This window comes from Nerophis ophidion, linkage group LG05 (genome assembly GCF_033978795.1).
Source record: "Nerophis ophidion isolate RoL-2023_Sa linkage group LG05, RoL_Noph_v1.0, whole genome shotgun sequence".
Lineage (NCBI taxonomy): Eukaryota > Metazoa > Chordata > Actinopteri > Syngnathiformes > Syngnathidae > Nerophis > Nerophis ophidion.
In genome coordinates this window covers 30,497,270-30,518,454 of record NC_084615.1, presented here as the reverse complement: position 1 = coordinate 30,518,454, position 21,185 = coordinate 30,497,270, and the positions used below count along the sequence as shown (strand labels likewise).

The 21,185-nt window shown below is 36.9% G+C and overlaps 1 protein-coding gene across 1 annotated transcript in view; it reads right to left on the bottom strand.

Annotated features, from left to right (window-relative positions):
- The window catches only part of LOC133553677 (nesprin-1-like), an 83,359-nt gene that overhangs the window by 13,965 nt on the left and 48,209 nt on the right, over window positions 1-21,185 (bottom strand). The window contains exons 3-16 of the mRNA XM_061902152.1: window positions 7,565-7,660; window positions 7,015-7,098; window positions 4,547-4,567; window positions 4,373-4,465; window positions 3,873-4,054; window positions 3,441-3,637; window positions 2,989-3,125; window positions 2,243-2,296; window positions 1,422-1,529; window positions 928-1,065; window positions 709-864; window positions 511-623; window positions 265-433; window positions 81-177 (exon numbers count right to left, since the gene is read on the bottom strand). Of these exons, the coding sequence (XP_061758136.1) occupies window positions 81-177; window positions 265-433; window positions 511-623; window positions 709-864; window positions 928-1,065; window positions 1,422-1,529; window positions 2,243-2,296; window positions 2,989-3,125; window positions 3,441-3,637; window positions 3,873-4,054; window positions 4,373-4,465; window positions 4,547-4,567; window positions 7,015-7,098; window positions 7,565-7,660 (1,645 nt within the window). The remainder of the gene's footprint in view (window positions 1-80; window positions 178-264; window positions 434-510; window positions 624-708; window positions 865-927; window positions 1,066-1,421; window positions 1,530-2,242; window positions 2,297-2,988; window positions 3,126-3,440; window positions 3,638-3,872; window positions 4,055-4,372; window positions 4,466-4,546; window positions 4,568-7,014; window positions 7,099-7,564; window positions 7,661-21,185) is intronic.

Genomic DNA, 21,185 nt, shown 5'->3' with positions numbered 1-21,185 from the left:
TGAGACAAGAGACTTATATTTTCAAGTATTAATCTTTAATAAGAGTTGCACTGTTGTTTACATCTCAAACCCCTCCTCACCTGAACTGTCAGCGCTAGTGTAAACCTCAGCAGCACATTTCAGGGACTCGAACAAAGTGTTGTAATTTTCAAAGAAATATTGTTTCTCCACAAAAACCTGTCAAGAGGCAGACAAAACTTATTAATTTGTCAATTTTTTACTTTTCTAAATGGATGTAGATGAAACTCTCCGTTCAAGGCTTACAATGTAATCACGAAGCATCAGTTCCACAGATTCTTGTGTGCCATATTTGATGATCCAGGACTTGAGCTTAGACTCTGCCTCGGTGAGAAAAGCCTGCATGTGGTATTTGGTTTCCAAGAATTCCATCTTGGCCAAATGGACGCAACAAGATGTGGCCATAAAATTGAGCCTAAAAAGAGAGAGGAGATGTACATGAGTATTGAATAACTTGTCTGTTCCAAATCTGAGGGGTGTTGTCTTTTCAACCTCTCAGCTATGTCTTGGAGCTGTTCCGGTGGAATCGGGACACCGGCAATACTTCTGTCCTTATGGATCCTCTGAAAGACCAGCTGATGATCTTCTAGGCTCTTCAAGATGTCCTGTATGTCAATTAACACAGTTAGAACAAATGTAATATATATACATAAAGTGCAAAAACAAGGGACTGAGTGAGTGTATGTAAACCTTGTGTTGTTCCAAAGCTCTGTGGATGTCTTCATCATTTGTTTTTTGGGTGGTGAGTTCTTGTCGCAGAGTTCTCTCAGTATGGTGCAGCCAGGCCCCCAGTGCATCCAGAGGAGCAGGCAGGGATGTGTCCAGCAGCAGGTGCCAATCCAGCAGCTAAAAATGCATCAAAATGAGAGGAAGTCTTCACAGTGCATGTGTAGGATGCTTCATGCGCACCTTGTTTGAGAGCCTTTCCCAAGCCTGCTTAACCAGAGCCTGATCCACTGTCAGCATCCCGTCCTTCTGCGTAGACTTTAAGGAATCCTCCACCTGCTTTCTCTTCATCTCCAGCTGGACACGCAGACTCTTGAACAACTACAATTATATAGAGATTGTATTTGAGAGAATGTCCCCCAGTATAAAATAAATCAGGTGAAGAGCTCTCACATCAGGTTTTTATGAAAACAAATCTGTTCTTAATTGCCTGCAAATGCTGCTTCTCTCTCTACACTGAGATTAGCACACTTTTCTGCAAAGTGAATGGGGAAACCCCACACACTGGTGATAATGGAACTTATCCCCAGGCTTGGCGGTTTAAACCAGACAGGCTGAAAATATGTCGCGCTGCCGTCTGATCCCTTCAGTGTACTGCCACACAGATTAAAGCCAATAATGGGAGCATCTGTGGCCAGTGTGCCAACACACATATACTGTATTCACAACACTCTAACCTGGTACTGCTGAGAGATATTGCTATTGGTCTCCTGGGCGTGTAGTGCGTCAGTTTCCAGCTGGTCCAGCCACATTTTGAACTCCCTCAGGCTTTTTCTCTGCTCTCGCTATTGGATGTCGTAGTCGTGGATATGGAAAATGAGTAAAGAGCGTGTAAAAAGAGAAAAGAGGGTAAAAGAGCAAAGGTGATGGAGGAAAAGGTTGGAAGAAAGGGGAGAGTGGTGCTGTTAAACATGCTCTGCTAATCCCATGTGGACAAAATGTCAAAAAGTCAGAGCTGCCAAAAGGACTCTGCTTAAACAGGCTACTTTGTCTAACACCCCTTAACAACATTTCAGTGGATTTTAAGTTGCCATGACGATAATAAGCTCAGTCTTCTCTCCAGTGAGAAGCTCAATCCCCAAACTTTATTCTTAATGACAGTTTAATACACGGATATGGATTAAGCTATTTCTGGAATTAACTTCTTTAATGGTCTAAGTCGTCTGTGATTGCTGGCGTCAAACAATGTGTCAGTGTGCTGTCTACAAATCGGCGAAGCGCTCCATCAGATGCATTGCGCCGATGCCAGAGGCTTTCATTGTCATGCTAATTGGACTAGGAACCATAGTGCTAAGTGAAATCGTAAAATAGCATTTAATATCTCACACTGAACTGTGATTTCTTATAGCGCAAACACCCCGGCAAGCTTTTTAATATATGGCATTAGGCGCCTCCACTTTTATATGCAGAACAACTTCATATAGAAAGCAAAGGAGTAGTAGTTAGACATTAGAGACAAATAAAAGACCATGAGATAGAATTATGCTCCTTAACCTACCTCCAACATTTCCTCTATATCGCGAGGAGCGAGACCATGCTGTGTGACAGACGCCTGCACAACAACCACAAGACAGCAGTCACCACACAAAAACACAAAGCATGACAAAGACAAGGCCAAAACGGCAAAACTGAAAAAACACAGGAGTTTAACACCAACTGCTGATTAGCACAAACAACGTTTAAAGCGCATGTAGAGGTCGATGAAGCTGGTGGATGCTAACTACTGGATACTTCAAATGCAGTTACTGCCAGAAGGGTATCTACAGCTTTAGACCACGGCAGTTCTTTTCTTTTGTAGATCATCCAGAAACTATCAAGAGATTTAGCGTGTAATTAAATTGAGGCCTTAATTGAACAATTTACGATATGTATTTCCACCTACAGTAAGTTGTATGTCTGTATTTTATCGACATAATTCACATTTACGTTCATTTTTGGTAATCACTTTGTCAGGCTTGACTTTTTGTACAATTTCCTATTTAATTCTCATCAAAACCCAATGATCAGTGCGTTAAAACTTGCTAATCGAGCAAATCTAAGAAACAAGTAGAAGTAAGACTAGATGTGTCACTATATAATCATACAAATGCTTGGAGAAGCTAAAACAAACAGATACAAAGACAGTAGTCTTGCTTTAAAAGGAGAATGTCATGACTGAAATGTGCTACAGTGACATTTGGCAGCAAAGACAAAGCGTGTAAGAAGCAGAAAGATGAAAATGAGATCAATGTGACAGCTGTTTACCTCCTCATCTTCTTCTCCTTCTTTAGCTGCTGCTGCCTGTCCATCAGAGGCGCTCTGCTCTCGCTCAGGATGATGCTTCAGGAACTGGGCCACGTATGTCATGATGGATTTCTCGTCCGGCTTGTCCACGTCTACGTCTGTCAAATGATGCCAGGGGAATGTAATCAGACATCAAGCTGATATGAAAACAAGCTTCAGCACTTTTTTATCTCTAAATTGTCTTTGGATTATTGTCAACAGTAATGAACGCCACGGCCTAATGGACTCCAATGACTGTGATGTCAGGTTTGATTTGTCAGCATTTATTCTGGAGAGCCAACATGAGCAAGAACAGATGTTTTGGCAGCGTGACCGTGGATGTGAAATTTTGTAGTAGACACCCACAATCGAACTCTGTGGGGCAGTTTTCGACATACAGTATCTCAGAAATGCTAGAGGAAAACGTGACTTACCCTCAGGATCGAGGAGCTGCGCTATGCCTAACTGTGTCTCAGCTAATAAAAAAGCTTCCTGCAGATTTTCTCGGTTGGGTCTCATCTTTACTCGTTCCATGTCCACCACATTGGGCCGGAGGGCATTGAGGATGGCAAAGAAGGCTAAACCTGTACGCCAGCTAGGGCCAAAGTCTATCACCTCGATTTCCAGATGTCTAGGAAAAAACAAGAACACACCTCATTGGAATCCCTACATCAAATTTGGATTTTGATCAAAATGTTCCTCCATTCAGCAAACATCTAAAAATGATGTGCCATTTGGCTTTCATGTGGAATGTATTCCAGAAGAAGGAGCAGCCTCAAAAACTGTCTCTTACATATGTGAACATGTTACTTCCAACATTAACACAGAACCGTGGCATTTGCAGTGTTCCATTTTGTGGAGCATACTTTGTTGCTGTCTGTTGGACCCATCTGAGCAAGGCCTTCCTGGCACCCCCCTGCAGGGGCAGCGGAGGCTTCTTCTTAAGGGGCGGGCTGGTGGTATCATTGCTACTGGCAGAGCTATCCAGTGACGAGGAGCTGCGGGGTGAGGCGTAGGTTGCTTGTAGACTGCTGGTTAGCTCCTCAATCTGTAGAGTTATAATATTTCATTCTAGTTTATATCAATATCCTCCTCATTAGGGAAGCAATAACAGGCTATAAAGGAATACTATACAACACTCTCAGCAACGCTGAGAGTGTTGTGTAGTATTATTATTATTATTGAAGTCTTGTCGATGTGTGCACGTCTGAAACGCCTGAGGTGGCAACTGGTCCAGTGTTGATGCAGTGTAAAAATTGATTTCCTCAAGCTTAAGTGACTGTTTGCTTAGCTTCATTGGCATTTTTGCTCGCTACAAAATGATGCAGGCTCCATTCGTAGGTACCTGTACGTACTGGATTATTACCTGGAAATATAGGATGATGGTCCACACCAGGCCCAGAACAATTGACGGTCGACCATCAACAATATCTGTGGAGTTGATGTTCACCAGCTTGATCTGAATAAACACATACACTGGTGTACATTATGAATGTCAATAAAGTGCAAACAGTAGTGTAACTATACTGTAATTACTGACCGGTGATCCCCTGTAGGCAGACTAGAGGGGTAAAAGTAAGAAAAAGATTAAACTCAGTATGTCTTTGACTGAAGATGGACACCTCAGCGAGCATGGGGTGGCAGACATGATGATGTTATCATGAGGCGTGTAAACGTAAATCTATCACTACTACTCACACCACATGGATTACACCGCTGGAGGTATGGTGTATGTAGTGATCTATATAGATAAGCATCCTGTATCCTCACACAGCAGCACAACAGTGTAATAAATACATGGGGTGGCACAAGGAGTCAGAGAGGGGGGTGAGTGTGTGGATGGTGATAAGAAAAACATGTCTTAAAATTGGAAAATACAGCAGGTTATTTGGGCAGCTGTGTAGTTTAATGTACACATCAACATATTCCCACATGGTTTTGATAGGAAAGTGTACAAATAATGCAATGGGATTTGCACCACTGCTGGCCATGACCAACAGGTAATGCCAAATGTAGGTGTTTTTAGCCAACAAAAAAAATAACTAAATTGGGTTAGCACATAAGGGGCCTGATTTACTAAGATTCAAATACTACACACTAAACAACGTGCGCAAACTATAAAATTGTGTGTACTATCAGTGGCCGTGTTGCATGTGATTTACTAAGACTGCGTGTACAATTAAAAAGTGGCGCAGATCGTTCTATTGAAATTAGTTTTTTTTTTAATGTACTACTGGCCTTATGCGTTTTTATGATATAAATGCACACTCCACATTCATGTTATTGTTCTCCACAACCTGTGTGCGATGTTGTTGAACACACCTTTTCTGCAATATAGAATTGCAATCTATAGACAACACAAACTATTTTTAGCGCACTGACGGGAAAACCAAACGCATTGAAAGGCATCTTTTTATATAGGAGTACAATTATTTTATATATTATATTACATTGGATATTAATATTCTATTTCCTAAATGAAAAAATCAGCCACCAAAACGCATCAATTTAATTCCTTTTAATCAGCTCCTTAAGTCATCTAGCAGATATAAAATTATAAAATAATATTGCTGAAGACAGGATATGTATAATATGTTTTTATTTATGCCAGTCCAAATATGTTGTATTATCTTTCCATCTTCTGTCTTTGCAGCACAAGCACCTATTTTCTTACTGCCGTGTGCGTTACTGTGTCAGTTTACAAATACATTTCAGATGTGCTAAATAACGACGCAAAATAGCGCCAGCAGAGCAGTGATTATATTTACATCTCCTCCTCACAGCATTGTGGGAGTTGTTAGGATCAGTATTTCATGTAGGCTGACACGCTAAATGGATTGCGCTCCTTATTCTGCTCACTTAAGAGACGCAATCCTCTGCGTACAAGTTACAGTAAGTAGATGAACTTTGTGTATGATATCAAGTATGAACGTGTATTGGTATACGCAAGCTTTTACTAGATCAGACCCACGGTCTTGAGAAACAGGAAGTTATTGGTGTAGGATAAAAAATAAATATTGTGCGTCCTTATTATTTTCTACCTAATTTAACGTGTTTAGTTTTTAAAACATTATATCAATATGTTTTAAATGCGTATTACAATATTAATAATTAATCATTAATACCATTAATCATGAATTACATTATTAAACAATTGTATTCATCATATTAAATGTTTGTGGCAGATTGTTAATTTATTTGCCTTTGATGGAAGGGTTTTGAGCTTTTCAATATGGTTAATTATACTGTATGTTGGTCATCATACACATTCATGGCTTTTATGATATAAATGAACGCTCACCAAACACACGTTTGAAACATTTAAGCCTCTGGGGCTAAGCATAACTACAGTCTAGACATAAATCTGATTTACACGCAGAGTATATTTACATTTAATTTGAAACTTTGATTTACATGGCCGACACACACGTACACAGCCTGCTGACGTCTCATCTCCATTCTGCAGATTAGTGGTGTAGGATTTATGGTTTAACCCTGTCACACTTGAGGAAGAAGGGAAATCAATGTTCCTGCAGAAGCCAGCTCATACTTCTTGGTTTTATTTAGATAACCAAGGACGAGGCGGTAAAAGAGAGGCGGGTTAGAGCCTTGAAATAATTGATCTCATAGAAAGGGAATTTCATAATTAGTTCACGTAATGCAGTATAAATGCTCGGGGATTTGTGTTTTAAATGAACAAAAACAGCATGGTGAGAAAAGAGTCGAAGACTAACTAATGTATAAAGTGTCTAAGTAATGGTTTGATACTCAATACAGATTTATGCTGCCAAACAAGTCAAAATAATGCCAATGGAAAGTGAGCAGCATGAATACAAAGTCTGAGGTTATATCGACTGATAGCGTGTTCATGGTAAGCAGGTTGGGATACGAAGTGAGCAGAAAAAGAGGTTAGGGGTCAAGATTATTTTCTATGTTTGCCCCAAGCGCAGCAGTAAAAAAGAGAGACCACAAAAAAAAAAAACATAAAAGAAAACCATGATCTCCTACCTTCCTTCCCTCAAGGAAGTTGAGAGCAGTACCAATGTTTGCAAGCCAGTGGATCCTCTTTAGCTTCTTGCCCTGCTCACGTTGCTGCAGGAAAGATTGAGACAACAACATAGGGGGAATAAAGACAACGTAGGGGGAGGGTGTTGGGGGGAACATAGTAAAGATATCTCAAACTAGCAAAAAGCTTCATTGCAAAAGAGACCCACAAATTGAGTGAAATGTTTATCACTGCTGCGCACATAGACAGGCTGATCCATAGAACACAGATTACTTAGACCTGAGGCAATATTGACATGAACAAGTACCAGAAGCTATTTATCTTGCATGTGTGTGTGAGTCTGCTTATCTGCCCTTGTGAATCTGCCTACTTCTATTAATTCAAACATCCCAATAAGAGTGGATCGATGCACATTTCCATGCAGAAAGTGTGCATGTTTGATGTTTGCATGTGCTTCATTAACTTTTAAAGATAAAATGAAAATATGCACTCTCATAAACTACTGTACATTCTGAAAATAAAATGCATTTGGGAGTACTGAATGTGCCTCACCAGTTTTTGTCCAGAGAGGACTTCTAGCAGGGCAAGCAGCTTGACACCATCCTTGATATCCTCAAACAGATCACTCACGACCAGAGGTGGGACACTCTGTTAAGACAAAGAAATATAAGCAAATACATTCACAATCCAAATATGGGCTAAATGACCTAAGCAAAAGCTGTATTGTACAAAAGGCATAGGCTCCTTTTCCACACGTATTATTGTGAGTTTCCTGGATGTCATCTTCATCACTATAGGAAAAATCGAATCTGTGGGAGAGAATACCTCTGCTATTTTCAAGTATGTTTTTTTTGAATGGTCAGCTTGAAGTGTTCCTCTGTCTTTGACACCCCCGACGTCATGTCACATGAGTGCGTGACTGTTATGATTTTGCTTTCTGGTTTCGATGATCCTCTTATTGGCCAGTCCGTAATGTTTCGAACTAACCTTTTTGCCAATTGTGAGTCATCATACCAGCGCCAACCAATCATCATGGATTTTCTCCGTATGTATGGATGTTCTCATTCATCTAGGTCATTGTATTTTCTCCATATTTTTTGGGGCCTTTATTCACAGTCCATTTTCTCTCTTAGTAGCTTGTAGCTTCGATGTATGCTAGCTAGCTACATGGCTCTAAAAGTAGCAAGGCTACAGGAAAAGCTACTTGTGAAAAAAGTAGCTAAGCTACCACCAAGCTACTTTGTAGTAAAGCTATGTAGCTTAGCTAAATGTAGCTTGTTACTACTGCCCATCACTGACTATAAAGGTACTATTTTGGGGTTTCAAGTGTGCCGAGCTACTATTACTAGGTGTACATGGGTAAAATTACTGCACATAGGGCCTGATCTACTAATATTCAAATAAAATGTGCTCAATGGTATGTGCAAACTACAAACCCTGTTTCCATATGAGTTGGGAAATTGTGTTAGCTATAAATATAAACAGAATACAATGATTTCAAAATAATTTTTAACCCATATTCAGTTGAATATGCTACAAAGACAACATATTTTATGTTCAAACTGATAAACATTTATTTTTTTGCAAATAATCATTAACTTTAGAATTTGATGCCAGCAACACATGACAAATAAGTTGGGAAAGGTGGCAATAAATACTGGTAAAGTTGAGGAATGCTCATCAAACACTTATTTGTAACATCCCACAGGTGTAAAGGCTAATTCGGAACAGGTGGGTGCCATGATTGGGTATAAAAACAGCTTCCCAAAAAATGCTCAGTCTTTCACAAGAAAGGATGGGGCGAGGTACACCACTTTGTCCACAACTACGTGAGCAAATAGTCAAACAGTTTAAGAACAACGTTTCTCAAAGTGCAATTGCAAGAAATTTAGGGATTTCAACATCTACGGTCCATAATATCATCAAAAGGTTCAGAGAATCTGGAGAAATCTCTCCACGTAAGCGGCATGGCCGGAAACCAACATTGAATGACTGTGACCTTCGATTCCTAAGACGCCATTGCACCAAAAACCGACATCAATCTGTAAAAGATATCACCACATGGGCTCAGGAACACTTCAGAAAACCTCTGTCACTAAATACAGTTCGTCGCTACATTTGTAAGTGCAAGTTAAAGCTCTACTATGCAAAACAAAAGCCATTTATCAACAACATCCAGAAACGCCGCTGGCTACTCTGGGCCCGAGATAATCTAAGATGGACTGATGCAAAGTGGAAAAGTGTTCTGTGGTCTGACAAGTCCACATTTCAAATTGTTTTTGTTTCGTGTTATCCGGACCAAAGGGGAAGCGAACCATCCAGACTGTTATCGACACAAAGTTCAAAAGCCAGCATCTGTGATGGTATGGGGGTGCATTAGTGCTCAAGGCATGGGTAACTTACACATCTGTGAAGGCACCATTAATACTGAAAGGTACATACAGGTTTTGGAACAACATATGCTGCCATCTAAGCGCTGTCTTTTTCATGGACTCCCCTGCTTATTTCAGCAAGACAATGGCAAGCCACATTCAGCACGTGTTACAACAGCGTGGCTTCGTAAAAAAAGAGTGGGGGTACTTTCCTGGCCCGCTTGCAGTCCAGACCTGTCACCCATCGAAAATGTGTGGCGCATTATGAAGCGTCAAATACGACAGCGGAGACCCCGGACTGTTGAACGACTGAAGCGCTACATAAAACAAGACTTGGAAATAATTCCACTTTCAAAGCTTCAACAATTAGTTTCCTCAGTTCCCAAACGTTTATTGAGTGTTGTTAAAAGAAAAAGTGATGTAACACAGTGGTGAACATGCCCTTTCCCAACTACTTTGGCACGTGTTGCAGCCATGAAATTTTAGATTAATTATTATTAGTAAAAAAAAAAAAAAAGGTTTATGAGTTTGAACACCAAATATCTTGTCTTTGTAGTGCATTCAATTAAATATGGGTTGAAAAGGATTTGCAAATCATTGTATTCCGTTCATATTTACATCTAACACAATTCACCAATTAATATGGAAACGGAGTTTGTATATAATTCCATATACTATTAGTAGGCGTGTTGCGGGTGATCAACTAAGACTGCGTGTTCAAATTTAAAAACAAGTTCCAAAGTAGTGCAAACTGCCCTATAAAAAATTGGGCTTTTGTGTGTATACTGGCTATAGCCATGGAGACAGTCTTTTCCCTCCCCATTTATTGCATCATATGGTTCAATCTGTGGTTTTTAATCATGTTGTTGTATGCAGCACACAACAATAGCATGCATTATATTTTTTATCAATCAATAGATCAATCAACCAATCATATTTTGTGTATATAGCCCTTCAATGGCTTCTTTTTGACCCTCAGTCAATTCAGTAGCGTAGGGAAATGTAATGGCATTCAGTTAAGCTACAAGCTCGAAAATATTATGCAGAAATGCACAAAGAAAGAGAGACATTAGGAAAATCCCATGTCCAAAACCATGGCAGGTCAAGTCGCTTTCTCGACAAAACTCTGATGGCGCTGAACCGACATTACTGCAACAACTGCATGCTGGCGCGCTTTGCCGCTTGCAGAGAAGTGGAACTTCACTTTCGTGTTTGGATTACAGTTGAGTGCATTGAAAACATAAAAAGTAGATTGTTACACAAACTGCTTTAGTATGATGCAATACAAGCTCAGAAGAAAAATGACGGAGACTTTCGCGTCATCCAAACATGTCAAGACACTTCTACTCACACCAATCACACAATTACAACTTTACAATAATAGCGCTACATGTCACATCCAGTTTAAAAACCATAAAGACATTAAAAATTGTTTTATATGATAATCAAGCTTTGTCAAAGATGTTTTGGAATGCAATCTGTAATATTTCTACTTAAATACTGTAAATGTTTTCTGGCAGATTGACGTAAAGAGTTTATTCCTTTAAAACCTGTTCTGGTTGCAATGTCCGCAATTACAGAATCTTTGGCAGGCTGAACATTACGTTTGACAAATAAATATAGACGCTTAAAACATTGCCATGTTGAGATATGAATAACTTTGGCTCATACACATTTTGTAATCTACAATATATTTTTTTATTGCATTTAGAAGGGTTATTATGTCCTTTTGTGTTGAGCAGATTAAAAAACATATATAATTATACCATAGAGCGAAATCCCAACTCCATGTTCCTCAGTAATGTGACACAGGAGGAAATAGTTACAATCGTGAAAAAATGTAAATCTAAGACACCAACTGATTGTAATGGAATTGATATGGAAACAATAAAAAAGGTTATTGAACAGATCTCAGGACCATTAATGTATATTAGTAACCTATCATTTCAAACAGGTACATTTCCAAACAAAATGAAAATAGCTAAAGTTGAACCAATTTTTAAGACTGGAGACAAACATCTATTTCCAAATTATAGACCTGTTTCTTTACTTCCACAATTTTCAAAAATCATTGAAAAGCTGTTCAATTACAGATTAGAGAGTTTCATGAATAAAAATAGAATACTCGAAGAGAACCAATATGGATACAGAGCTAATGTTTCAACTTCAATGGCTTTAATTGAAATTACAGGAGAAATTACCAATGCAATAGATAGTAAAAAATGTGCGGCAGCAGTGCTTATGGATCCAACCAAAGCATTTGACACAATTAATCACAATATTTTAATCAAAAAACTAGAACGATATGGCATCAGAGGGTTAGTCTTAAACTGGATAAGAAGTTATCTAACCAACAGGAAACAATACGTGAAGCTAGGCGAACACACTTCTACAACGCTAAATATGTCCTGTGGTTTACCTCAGGGATCAATACTAGGACCTAAATTATTCAATTTCTATATAAATGACATTTGTAAAGTTACAAAAGATTTAAAGTTTGTATTATTTGCGGATGATACAACAGCGTTTTGTGCAGGAGAGAACACACAGAAGATAATACAAATAATAACAGAAGAAATGAACAAATTAAAAAGATGGTTTGACAAAAACAGACTTTCATTGAATCTCAGTAAAACTAAAATAATGCTATTTGGTAACAGTAGAAAAGAAAGTCAAACACAAATACAAATAGAGGGAATAGAAATTGAAAGAGTAAATGAAACCAAATTTGTAGGTATAATGATTAATGATAAATTGAACTGGAAACCTCATATAAAAAATATACAACATAAAGTAGCAAGAAACACGTCAATAATGAATAAAGCTAAATATTTTCTAGACCAAAATTCACTTCATATTCTCTACTGCTCACTATAGTGTTACCATATCTAAGTTACTGTGTAGAAAGATGGGGAAATAATTACAAAAGTACACTTCATTCACTAACAGTGTTACAAAAAAGATCAGTTAGAATAATACATAATATTGGATATAGAGAACATACAAAAACCCTTTATTTATTAAATCAAAGATACTGAAATTCCACAACATAGTGAATTTGCAAACAGATAAAATTATACACAAAACAAACTAAAACCAGCTACCCAAGAATGTACAACATTTCTTCTCAACAAAAGAGGAGAAATATAATCTTAGAGAAAAATGTAATTTAAAACATTTGTATGCACGTACAACACTTAAGACCTTCAGTATATCAGTATTTGGAATTAAATTATGGAATGGATTAAGCAAAGCAATCAAACAATGTACTAATATCATCCACTTCAAGAGACTCTTCAAACTTCAAGTGTTTACAAAGTACAAAGAAGAAGAATCACGATAAACATTCTGAATTCATTCATCCATCCATTCTTTCATTCTCAAAATAACCTTACTTATCTCATCGTATGGAATATAACTAACTTCACCAATTATTTATTTATTTATTTTTATTGTGATTACTTATGGAGTATATTGTGAATACATTTAGAACAGGAAGTGAACAAAATTTTGAGCAACTGTTATGTAAAAAGAAAAGGGGTAGGATTTAATAAGCTCTGCTTCTTTCTACTCCTTTTCTAACATGTTGAAAAGAGAAACTGGAAATTGTGATGTATCATGTGGATGCTTGCATGTTCGAAATAAACTCAAACTCAACTAATATGGTTTGAAAAACATTTCATTGAAGCAAACTAATTGTCCAGTCATTGTAATGAAAAGTTGAAAATTCTCCGTCTAAAGTACACCTATTAAATATTTTAATAATTTAATAATTTGACAGCCCTAAAAAAAATATATATATATATATATATATATAGATATAGATATAGATATAGATATTATACATGTGTGTTTGCTCAAAAAATAAAGGGATGACATAAACAACACAATGTAAGTCAATCACACGTCTGTGAAACACTGAGGAAGCAACACTGATTGACAGTAAATTTCACATTCTGTTGTGCAAATGGAGTAGACAGCCTTTAGTGTGTTTTTCCACTTTGATTTTGAGTCCAAATCCACACCTCCATGGGTTAATACATTTGATTTCCATTGCTATTTTTGGGGTGATTTTGTTGTCAGCACATTTAACGATGTAAAGAACAAAGTGTTGATTAATAATATTTCACATCAAGGATGTGTTATTTCAGTGTTCCCTTTATTTTTTTGAACAGCTATATATAAATTAGGGCTGTAAAGTAAACTATTTTAACTAGATAAATCACACTCTTGAACTATGATTAAGTGTGATTAATCACAGTTCAAGATTAACTGTGATTAACCACAGTTCAAGATTAACTGTGATTAATCGTGATTAATCACCGTTCAATAGTGTGATTATGACACATCCACTCGATCCTGCTTGAGAACTCTCCCAAATCGCTCTTCAATTGCTGTGGCTCACTCACAACAAAGGAAGCTAGTACATAAAACATAGGTTAAAAGTATAAGGTACTAACCAATAATGAATGAAAGATTAATAAAACAGTTGAAATCTCACCATCTCCCCCAACGTCACGTCATTGTGACATTATATCTTATACTTTATTGTCTAGTATTTATAAATTATTCCCGTTTTAGGGTAGGATGGGCTCTTTTGAAAGAGTGGCCTAACCCTAAGAGGTGGGAACACTAATCATAATCCGTAGACAGGTGTGTATACTCAATACGCAGAGCAACAAAAAAACGTAACCAAGGGAGGAAAAGGAGCATTAAGAACATAACAAAACACTAAACTAGGGACAATAATACCAAACACAAAAACATATAATGACCTGGAGTGACCAGTCATAACACCAGCTGACACTTACATTTATTTTTAATCCCCCTGCTGACAAACAACTGGCAGATAATTATGTGTCTCCATACACAGTGTGTAGTTGCTCCCCTGAAATAATAATATTATCCTCCATTAGGGCAAACAAACTGCATTTCTTATCATATTCAGTATCATTATCAAGTACTTGTACAAGGCTAAACATGTAAAGCAGCTATTAACAGAAAATGACCAAGTACATTAATCAGCTTCATAAAACCCATCCCTACTTTGAAGGGAAATCCACAGTTTTTTATTTTGCCTATCAATAACAATTACTATGAAAGAGGAGGAAGCCATATATTTTTCTTTTTTTAATGCATTCTAAATAGATGTGATCATAAGTCTGCTTACAATGAAGCCTATGGGAATCACTCTGTAAGTATTTGTGTACTGTAATAACAGGTCCATTTATAATAGGGTGTAAAATTAACGTATTTTGCTCATTTTAAGCACATGTGGCTTCCATGTAAAAAATGGTTTTGTTTTTTTGTTCAACAACTGACTGCAGACTTCATGAGAGCCAACAAGCATAATAACACATCACTTACTGTACAATGTCTGCTCTCACTAGGATGCAGACTGATAGAATCTTGTTATAGTCCTGTTCAGCTGAAAAATGATTCATAATCTTCGCAAAGAGAGGGGGGCGGAATCAAGTGTCTTTTTTTGTCTTTCTCGCCATTTTTGGTTCTAAATTGGCTGTCAAAGTGTACCAACTAGTTGAATTACTTGTCAGATTAAGTCCTCATCCTCTCCAGGTGAGAGAGAGATTATATATGATGTAGAATAAACTTCCACAAACAGAGAGAAAACAGTTCAGCAGCCGATGATGTCAACATAGCAGGTAGTGATCACAGCCCTCCTTTAAATAGTTTGTCTGCGTTAGTGCTTAAATCAACAACATCACTTATACTTTGTTAATATTCAGGTCGCAAAATATGAATAGAGTATTGTTGGCAGTTTTTGGATGTTTTTATTTGGATTTTGTGGGCGGCATGGAGGACCTCCCATTGGCTCCATTGTAAGCTGACTTTTATATACGAGTTAGAATGCATTAATAAAAATACATCCGTCGTCTTGTCTTTCATAACGATAGGCAACATTTTAAAGAGTGCAGTTACCCTTTAAACTGTGTAAGAACTTGAGAGCCCTGACCTCAAAAGCCCATCAAACGACTTTGGGATGAGTTTTTCCACAGAAACATTCAACAGTCAAACATCTTTTTAAAAAACTGGAAGCTGTTAAAGCAGTTGCTATGCAATCAAACCTTTCTAGATATTCTTCCATTTTCTTTTCCAGCAAGGACCCATTGCTCTTGTCCATATATTGTACCTAAAAAGCTCATGCTCAGTAAAGATCATCCCTAAATTTAATTTTACACACAGAAATTTACATTAAATATATTTTGGTTGGTTAATTGGTTGGTTTGAGTTTATTTCGAACATGCATCACAATTTCCAGTTTTTCTTTTCACCATGTTCGAAAATGAGTAGGAAGAAGCAGACCCTATTTAATCCTACCCATTTTGAATTTCATAGCAATTGCTAACACTTTTGTTCATTTCCTGTTCTCATTTTATTCACAATATTTTCTATAAATAAAAACATTACAAATAAAATAAAAAACAATTAGTGAAGTAAGTTGTATTTTACATGGTGAGATAAATTCATCCATCCATTTTCTACCGCTTATTCCCTTTCGAGGTCGCGGGGGGTGCTGGTGCCTATCTCAGCTACAATCGGGCGGAAGGCAGGGTACACCCTGGACAAGTCGCCACCTCATCGCAGGGCCAACACAGAAAGACAGACAACATTCACATTCACACTCACATTCACACACTAGGGCCAATTTTAGTGTTGCCAATCAACTTATCCCCATGTGCTTGTCTTTGGAGGTGGGAGGAAGCCGGAGTACCTGGAGGGAACCCACACAGTCACGAGGAGAACATGCAAACTCCACACAGAAAGATCCCGAGCCCGGGATTTAACCCAGGACTACTCAGGACCTTCGTATTGTAAGGCAGACGCACTAACCCCTCTGCCACCGTGAAGCCCTGGTGAGATAAGTACGATTATTAATAAATTCTGAATTTTTATCATGGTTCTTCTTATTTGTACTTTGTAAATACTTTTGAGTTCGAACAGTTTCTTAAATTGGATCATATTAGTACACTGTTTAAATCATTTACTTAATCCATTCCATAATTTAATTCAAAATACTGATATGCTAAAGGTTTTAAGTGTTGTGTACAAATGTTTTAAATTCCATTTTTGTCTAAAATTATATTTCTCCTCTTTTGTTAAGAAGAATTGTTGTAAATTCTTGGGTAGCAGGTTATAGTTTGCTTTTTGCACAATGTAGCTGTTTGCAAATTCACTATATCGTGGAATATCAGTAATTTTGATTCAATAAAGAGTTTGTATGTTTTTCTATGTGCAACATTATGTATTATTCTAACTGATCTTTTTAGTAACACATTTACTGACGGAAGCGTACTTTTGTACTTATTTCCCCATATTTCTATACAATAACTCAGATATGAAAACATGAGTGAGCAGTAAAGAATATGAAGTTATTTTTGGTCCAGTACATATTTAGCTTTATTCAATATTGATGTATTTCTTGCCACCTTATGTTGTATATTTTTGTATGAGATTTCAAGTTCATTTTATCATCAATTATTACACCAATTTGATTTAATATACTCTTTCATTCAGTCTATATTTATTTGTGTTTGACTTTCTCTTCTTCTGTTGCTGAATAACATTATTTTAGTTTTACTGATGTTTAAGGATAGTCTGTTTTTGTCAAACCATCTCTATATTTTTTAATTTCCTCTGTTATTACTTGTAATAGTTCTATGTGTTTTCTCCTGAACACAACGTAGTTGTATCGCCCGTGAAAAATACTAACTTTACGTCTTTTGTAACTTTACCAATGTAATTTATATAAGGATTGAACAATATTTGTCCCAGTATAGATCAATGTGGTACGCCACAGGCTATATTTAGCACTGTAGACATGTCTTCACCGAGCGTCACATATAGATAGCTTCATGTTGGTTAAGTAGCTTTCTATCCAGTTCAAGACTTGCCTCTGATGCCATACCGTGCTAATTTTTTTAAATCAAAATATTGTGATTAATTGTGTTAAATGGATTTGCTAGATCCATAAATACTACCACTAGACACTGTTTACCATCTATTGCATCGGTAATTTCGTTATTATTGCTTTTCCATATCGATTACATTAAAATCAATTGAAGTCTTGGATTTGCATTTTTTCAAGATTTTAACTGTTTCCTCTCGTGTCATTTTCGGGAGGAACACTTGAGTTGGGATTTATATCTATGATGTCTTTGAAGTCGTCAGTTGAAACTGTCTGGAATCCTTTCTTCCAATTTTGGTCCAATATTTCCAAAGTAATTATTGAAGCTTTCAACTACTTCCTTCATGTTGTCGTTATTTACATTTCTGTCTGAGAAGTATTGGGAGTAAACCCTCTTAGTGCCATTTTTAATAATGCTATTGAGGATGCCCCGTGTTGCTGTTTTTGTTCCTGTCTAATAATCCACTGTAATATTCTTTTCTACAAATTCATAGTATGCTAGTTAGCTTATTTATATATTTGTTGTACTTATTGTCTGCCTTAGTAATTCTTTGTGTTATAAAGATTCTATATAATATATTTTTCTTATTAAGCATGTTTTAATAAATTTGTCATTCATGGTTGATTGTTCCTTATTTTCTTTCTACTGAGTTGTTTCCATGGACAATGTTTTTCATAAAGCATTGTAATTTTGTGTTAACAAATTTACCATATGCGTCATCAACATCATTTTCATTGTACACTTCGTCCCAATTTTGCTTTTCTATATAATTTTTAAAGCAATCATATACTTTTCTCTGTGCATTGTCTGCAAAATGTATCGTCCATGTTCTTCTTCTTGTAGTTTCTATCACATATTGTGAAAACTGTCAGTTGATCACTAATGTTGGTTATAAGTAGACCACTTGTAGGGGAATTATTCAAGATTCAAGATTCAAGATTCAAAATCAATGCTAAAAATGTTAACAATAAGCGTGGCACAGTGTCCTGTGATTCTGCTTGGCTTTGTGATCTTAGGATATAAACGGATGCTATACATTGTATCAATGAAGTCGCCAATGGACTTTTGCTTGTTAGGGTTCAATAGGTCAATATTGAAGTCACCACATGAGAAAATTATTTTTTGACCAGTGTTCATAAAATTTGCTTTGATCCATTCGTCAAATGTTTCAATACTTGACTTAGGTGACTTATACCTACAACTGATGAATATGTTTGTATGTTTTTCATGACATATTTCAATGGTTATGTATTGTAAGATATACAAATTATATGTTTTTTACCACTTGGTAGTTCAGGTTCTTCATCACGAACACAGCTACTATTCCTCCGTTTTTGTTGGTTCTGTTGATGTGATTTAGTTCATATCCTTCCAGATTAAAATCTATTCCATTTTCTTATCAATCCATGTTTGGGTAACAGTGATCACTTTGAAGGATTTGTTCAATTGTTCCAAAAAGTGCTTCATGTTGTTGTAATTTGCATACAAACATCTGCTGTTAAAATTAATATTTGACAATGTGTTGTCACATTTAATGTTGCTATTATTTTGTTCCTCCGTATAGTAAAAACAATTATTACTGATGTGGGAGAAAAAAAATGTATCTGGATCTAAATCATTGTCCAAATCCTGGTTTGTATGGTCTTTGTTGCAGAAGTTTTTCAGTTCCATAATTTCTTGTTCAACAATCTTTAAAGTTGTTTCAATAATTTCTAGAAGTGTAGGCGGATGCACTCCTAAATCTAAATATTCTTGTTTAGTGGTCTCTTGCAGCATAATAGTGTTGGTGTTGAATTTAGGCGTTGGTTTTCCGTCACGCTCCATTATCATTGTCGTTGTCAAAGCAGTGTCAACTTAGATATTTCTCCAGATCCTTGATGTCATGGACAACAAGTACTCTTGCTTCTGGACCTCCATTCAGCTTGATGTAAATTTTACAGTTGGTGCTCCGAATTCCCTGAATTTTTTCCTGCTTTCTCAAGTCGCGTGCTTTCTTGGTGATTTCAGCATTACGTTTTGTGAGGCGCTCATTCACGTATACATTTGTACCATTCAACTTCTTTCCCTGTTTCAGCAGTGCCATTTTAGATTTTCTGTTCATGAGTTTCATAATGCAATAATTGCAATAATGTAAGATAAAAAGTATTGTATCGATCGACTAGTTGCTTAAAGAGTGTATATTGCGTTTTCAAGGAATGCAAAGATTTCAGCCCTACAGGCATTCACAAAAGCTATTTAAGTATTTGTGAGACATTAAAATCTCCACCAATACATTACATACTCCAATACATTTCAACAGGAAATCCTCCTACTAATGTACCCAAAGGAGTGGTTTAATGTGTCGAGTATGTGTCATAAGTGGAGTCAGTCAGAAGCTAAGTAGGCTATGAGTGGGGTCTCCAAATCCCCCAAATATGCTGATAATGTTACACTGTATCCCTCTCATTGACTCCCTTGCTAACCTTGCAGACTTTCCAGACTAGGAAAGGGGGGAAATCCACATATCTCTGTTTCTCGCCACATCAAGGATTTCTTCTAAAGTACAGTCACATGCTGGAAGGGGAGGGGAGTTCAAACTAGCGGGCCATTAAGAGGGAGATTATAGCGAGGCAAAGAGGTGTGTGTGTGGATGTTCAAGAGGGGTATAATTGAGTCGAAAGAGTGGCAGCGAGACCAATGATGGAGGACAGAGAGCAAGGGAAGAGACCCGAAAGCTAACATCTGGCTAAAAATCAATTAACCCAAACAGCACATGCTTCTCCCATAATGTCATTTCATGCTTTTAGATGTTAAAATATCCAGACAGTCGTCCTTAAAAAAAGACAGCATGGAAGTATGAATGAATGTATGTATGAATCACCCCGCAGGCTAATTGCAGTCAAATTTACCTTTTGTTTGTATTTGATGATCTAGGGGCTAAGGAGGATATTTGTGGATAATTGCAAAAAAAAAAAGTAATATTCATTTCTTTGGCCGAGCCACATGAGCGTAACACAAAAAGATAAATCACGGGCCTTAATGAGCTAATTACACATGAGAGTCTGGGCCATAATTGATTGTGAGCGGAGGAGCTTGGGGACGTACGTCTTCACTGGGCTTCTGCTTGATCCCCCCGGCACTCTTCACTCAAGATCAACAGTAAGGCGCCAACGAGACAGAAACAAAGAAAAACTCAAGAGCATTTAAATCTCCCACTACAAGGCAAGAAACCATAATTGGTTTCCCCACTATAAGTAAGCAGTACAACTATGTATTTCCCCCAGCAATCAATTAATGATAATAGTGAAAAAGTTTGAATTAAATACAATAGAATAAAAAATATGTGCTAGCAAAACATCATTATTCTAAATGCAAATTTAGTATTGTATTGTAATTTACTGCAATACATTTCTGGGTTTAAAAAGTCACATATAGCATGCAGAATTATTGTACTCTTTGTTCCATCCAACAAGATCCATCATCAGAAATTTGTAAAAAACCTTTTGCAGTATTGTACGTTTACATGAACGAAAGACAGGCAATACACTTCCAGCTAGTCTTCGACATATTTTTGTAATGCAAAAAACATAAGAACATCTCTGGCTAGCATATTGTCATTTGTGGTATATCACTGGATATAAAGCATGCAGCACGTTCGAAAGTTAGCAGCATTTCGGTGGCCGCGTAATCATGGCAAACAATTTATTTTAAACAATAAAAGCTTGCATTTCTGGAAATGCTGTGTTTTCTCTCAAAAATGCATAATATCAACACAAATGCACATAATTTGTATATATTTTTGCATTTGTCATTTGCCATGTTTAACTTTTTTTTTTTTTTAAATGTTCCCATTGCCCATGAGATAATTCCAGATCCTGACAAAAAGTGGCATTT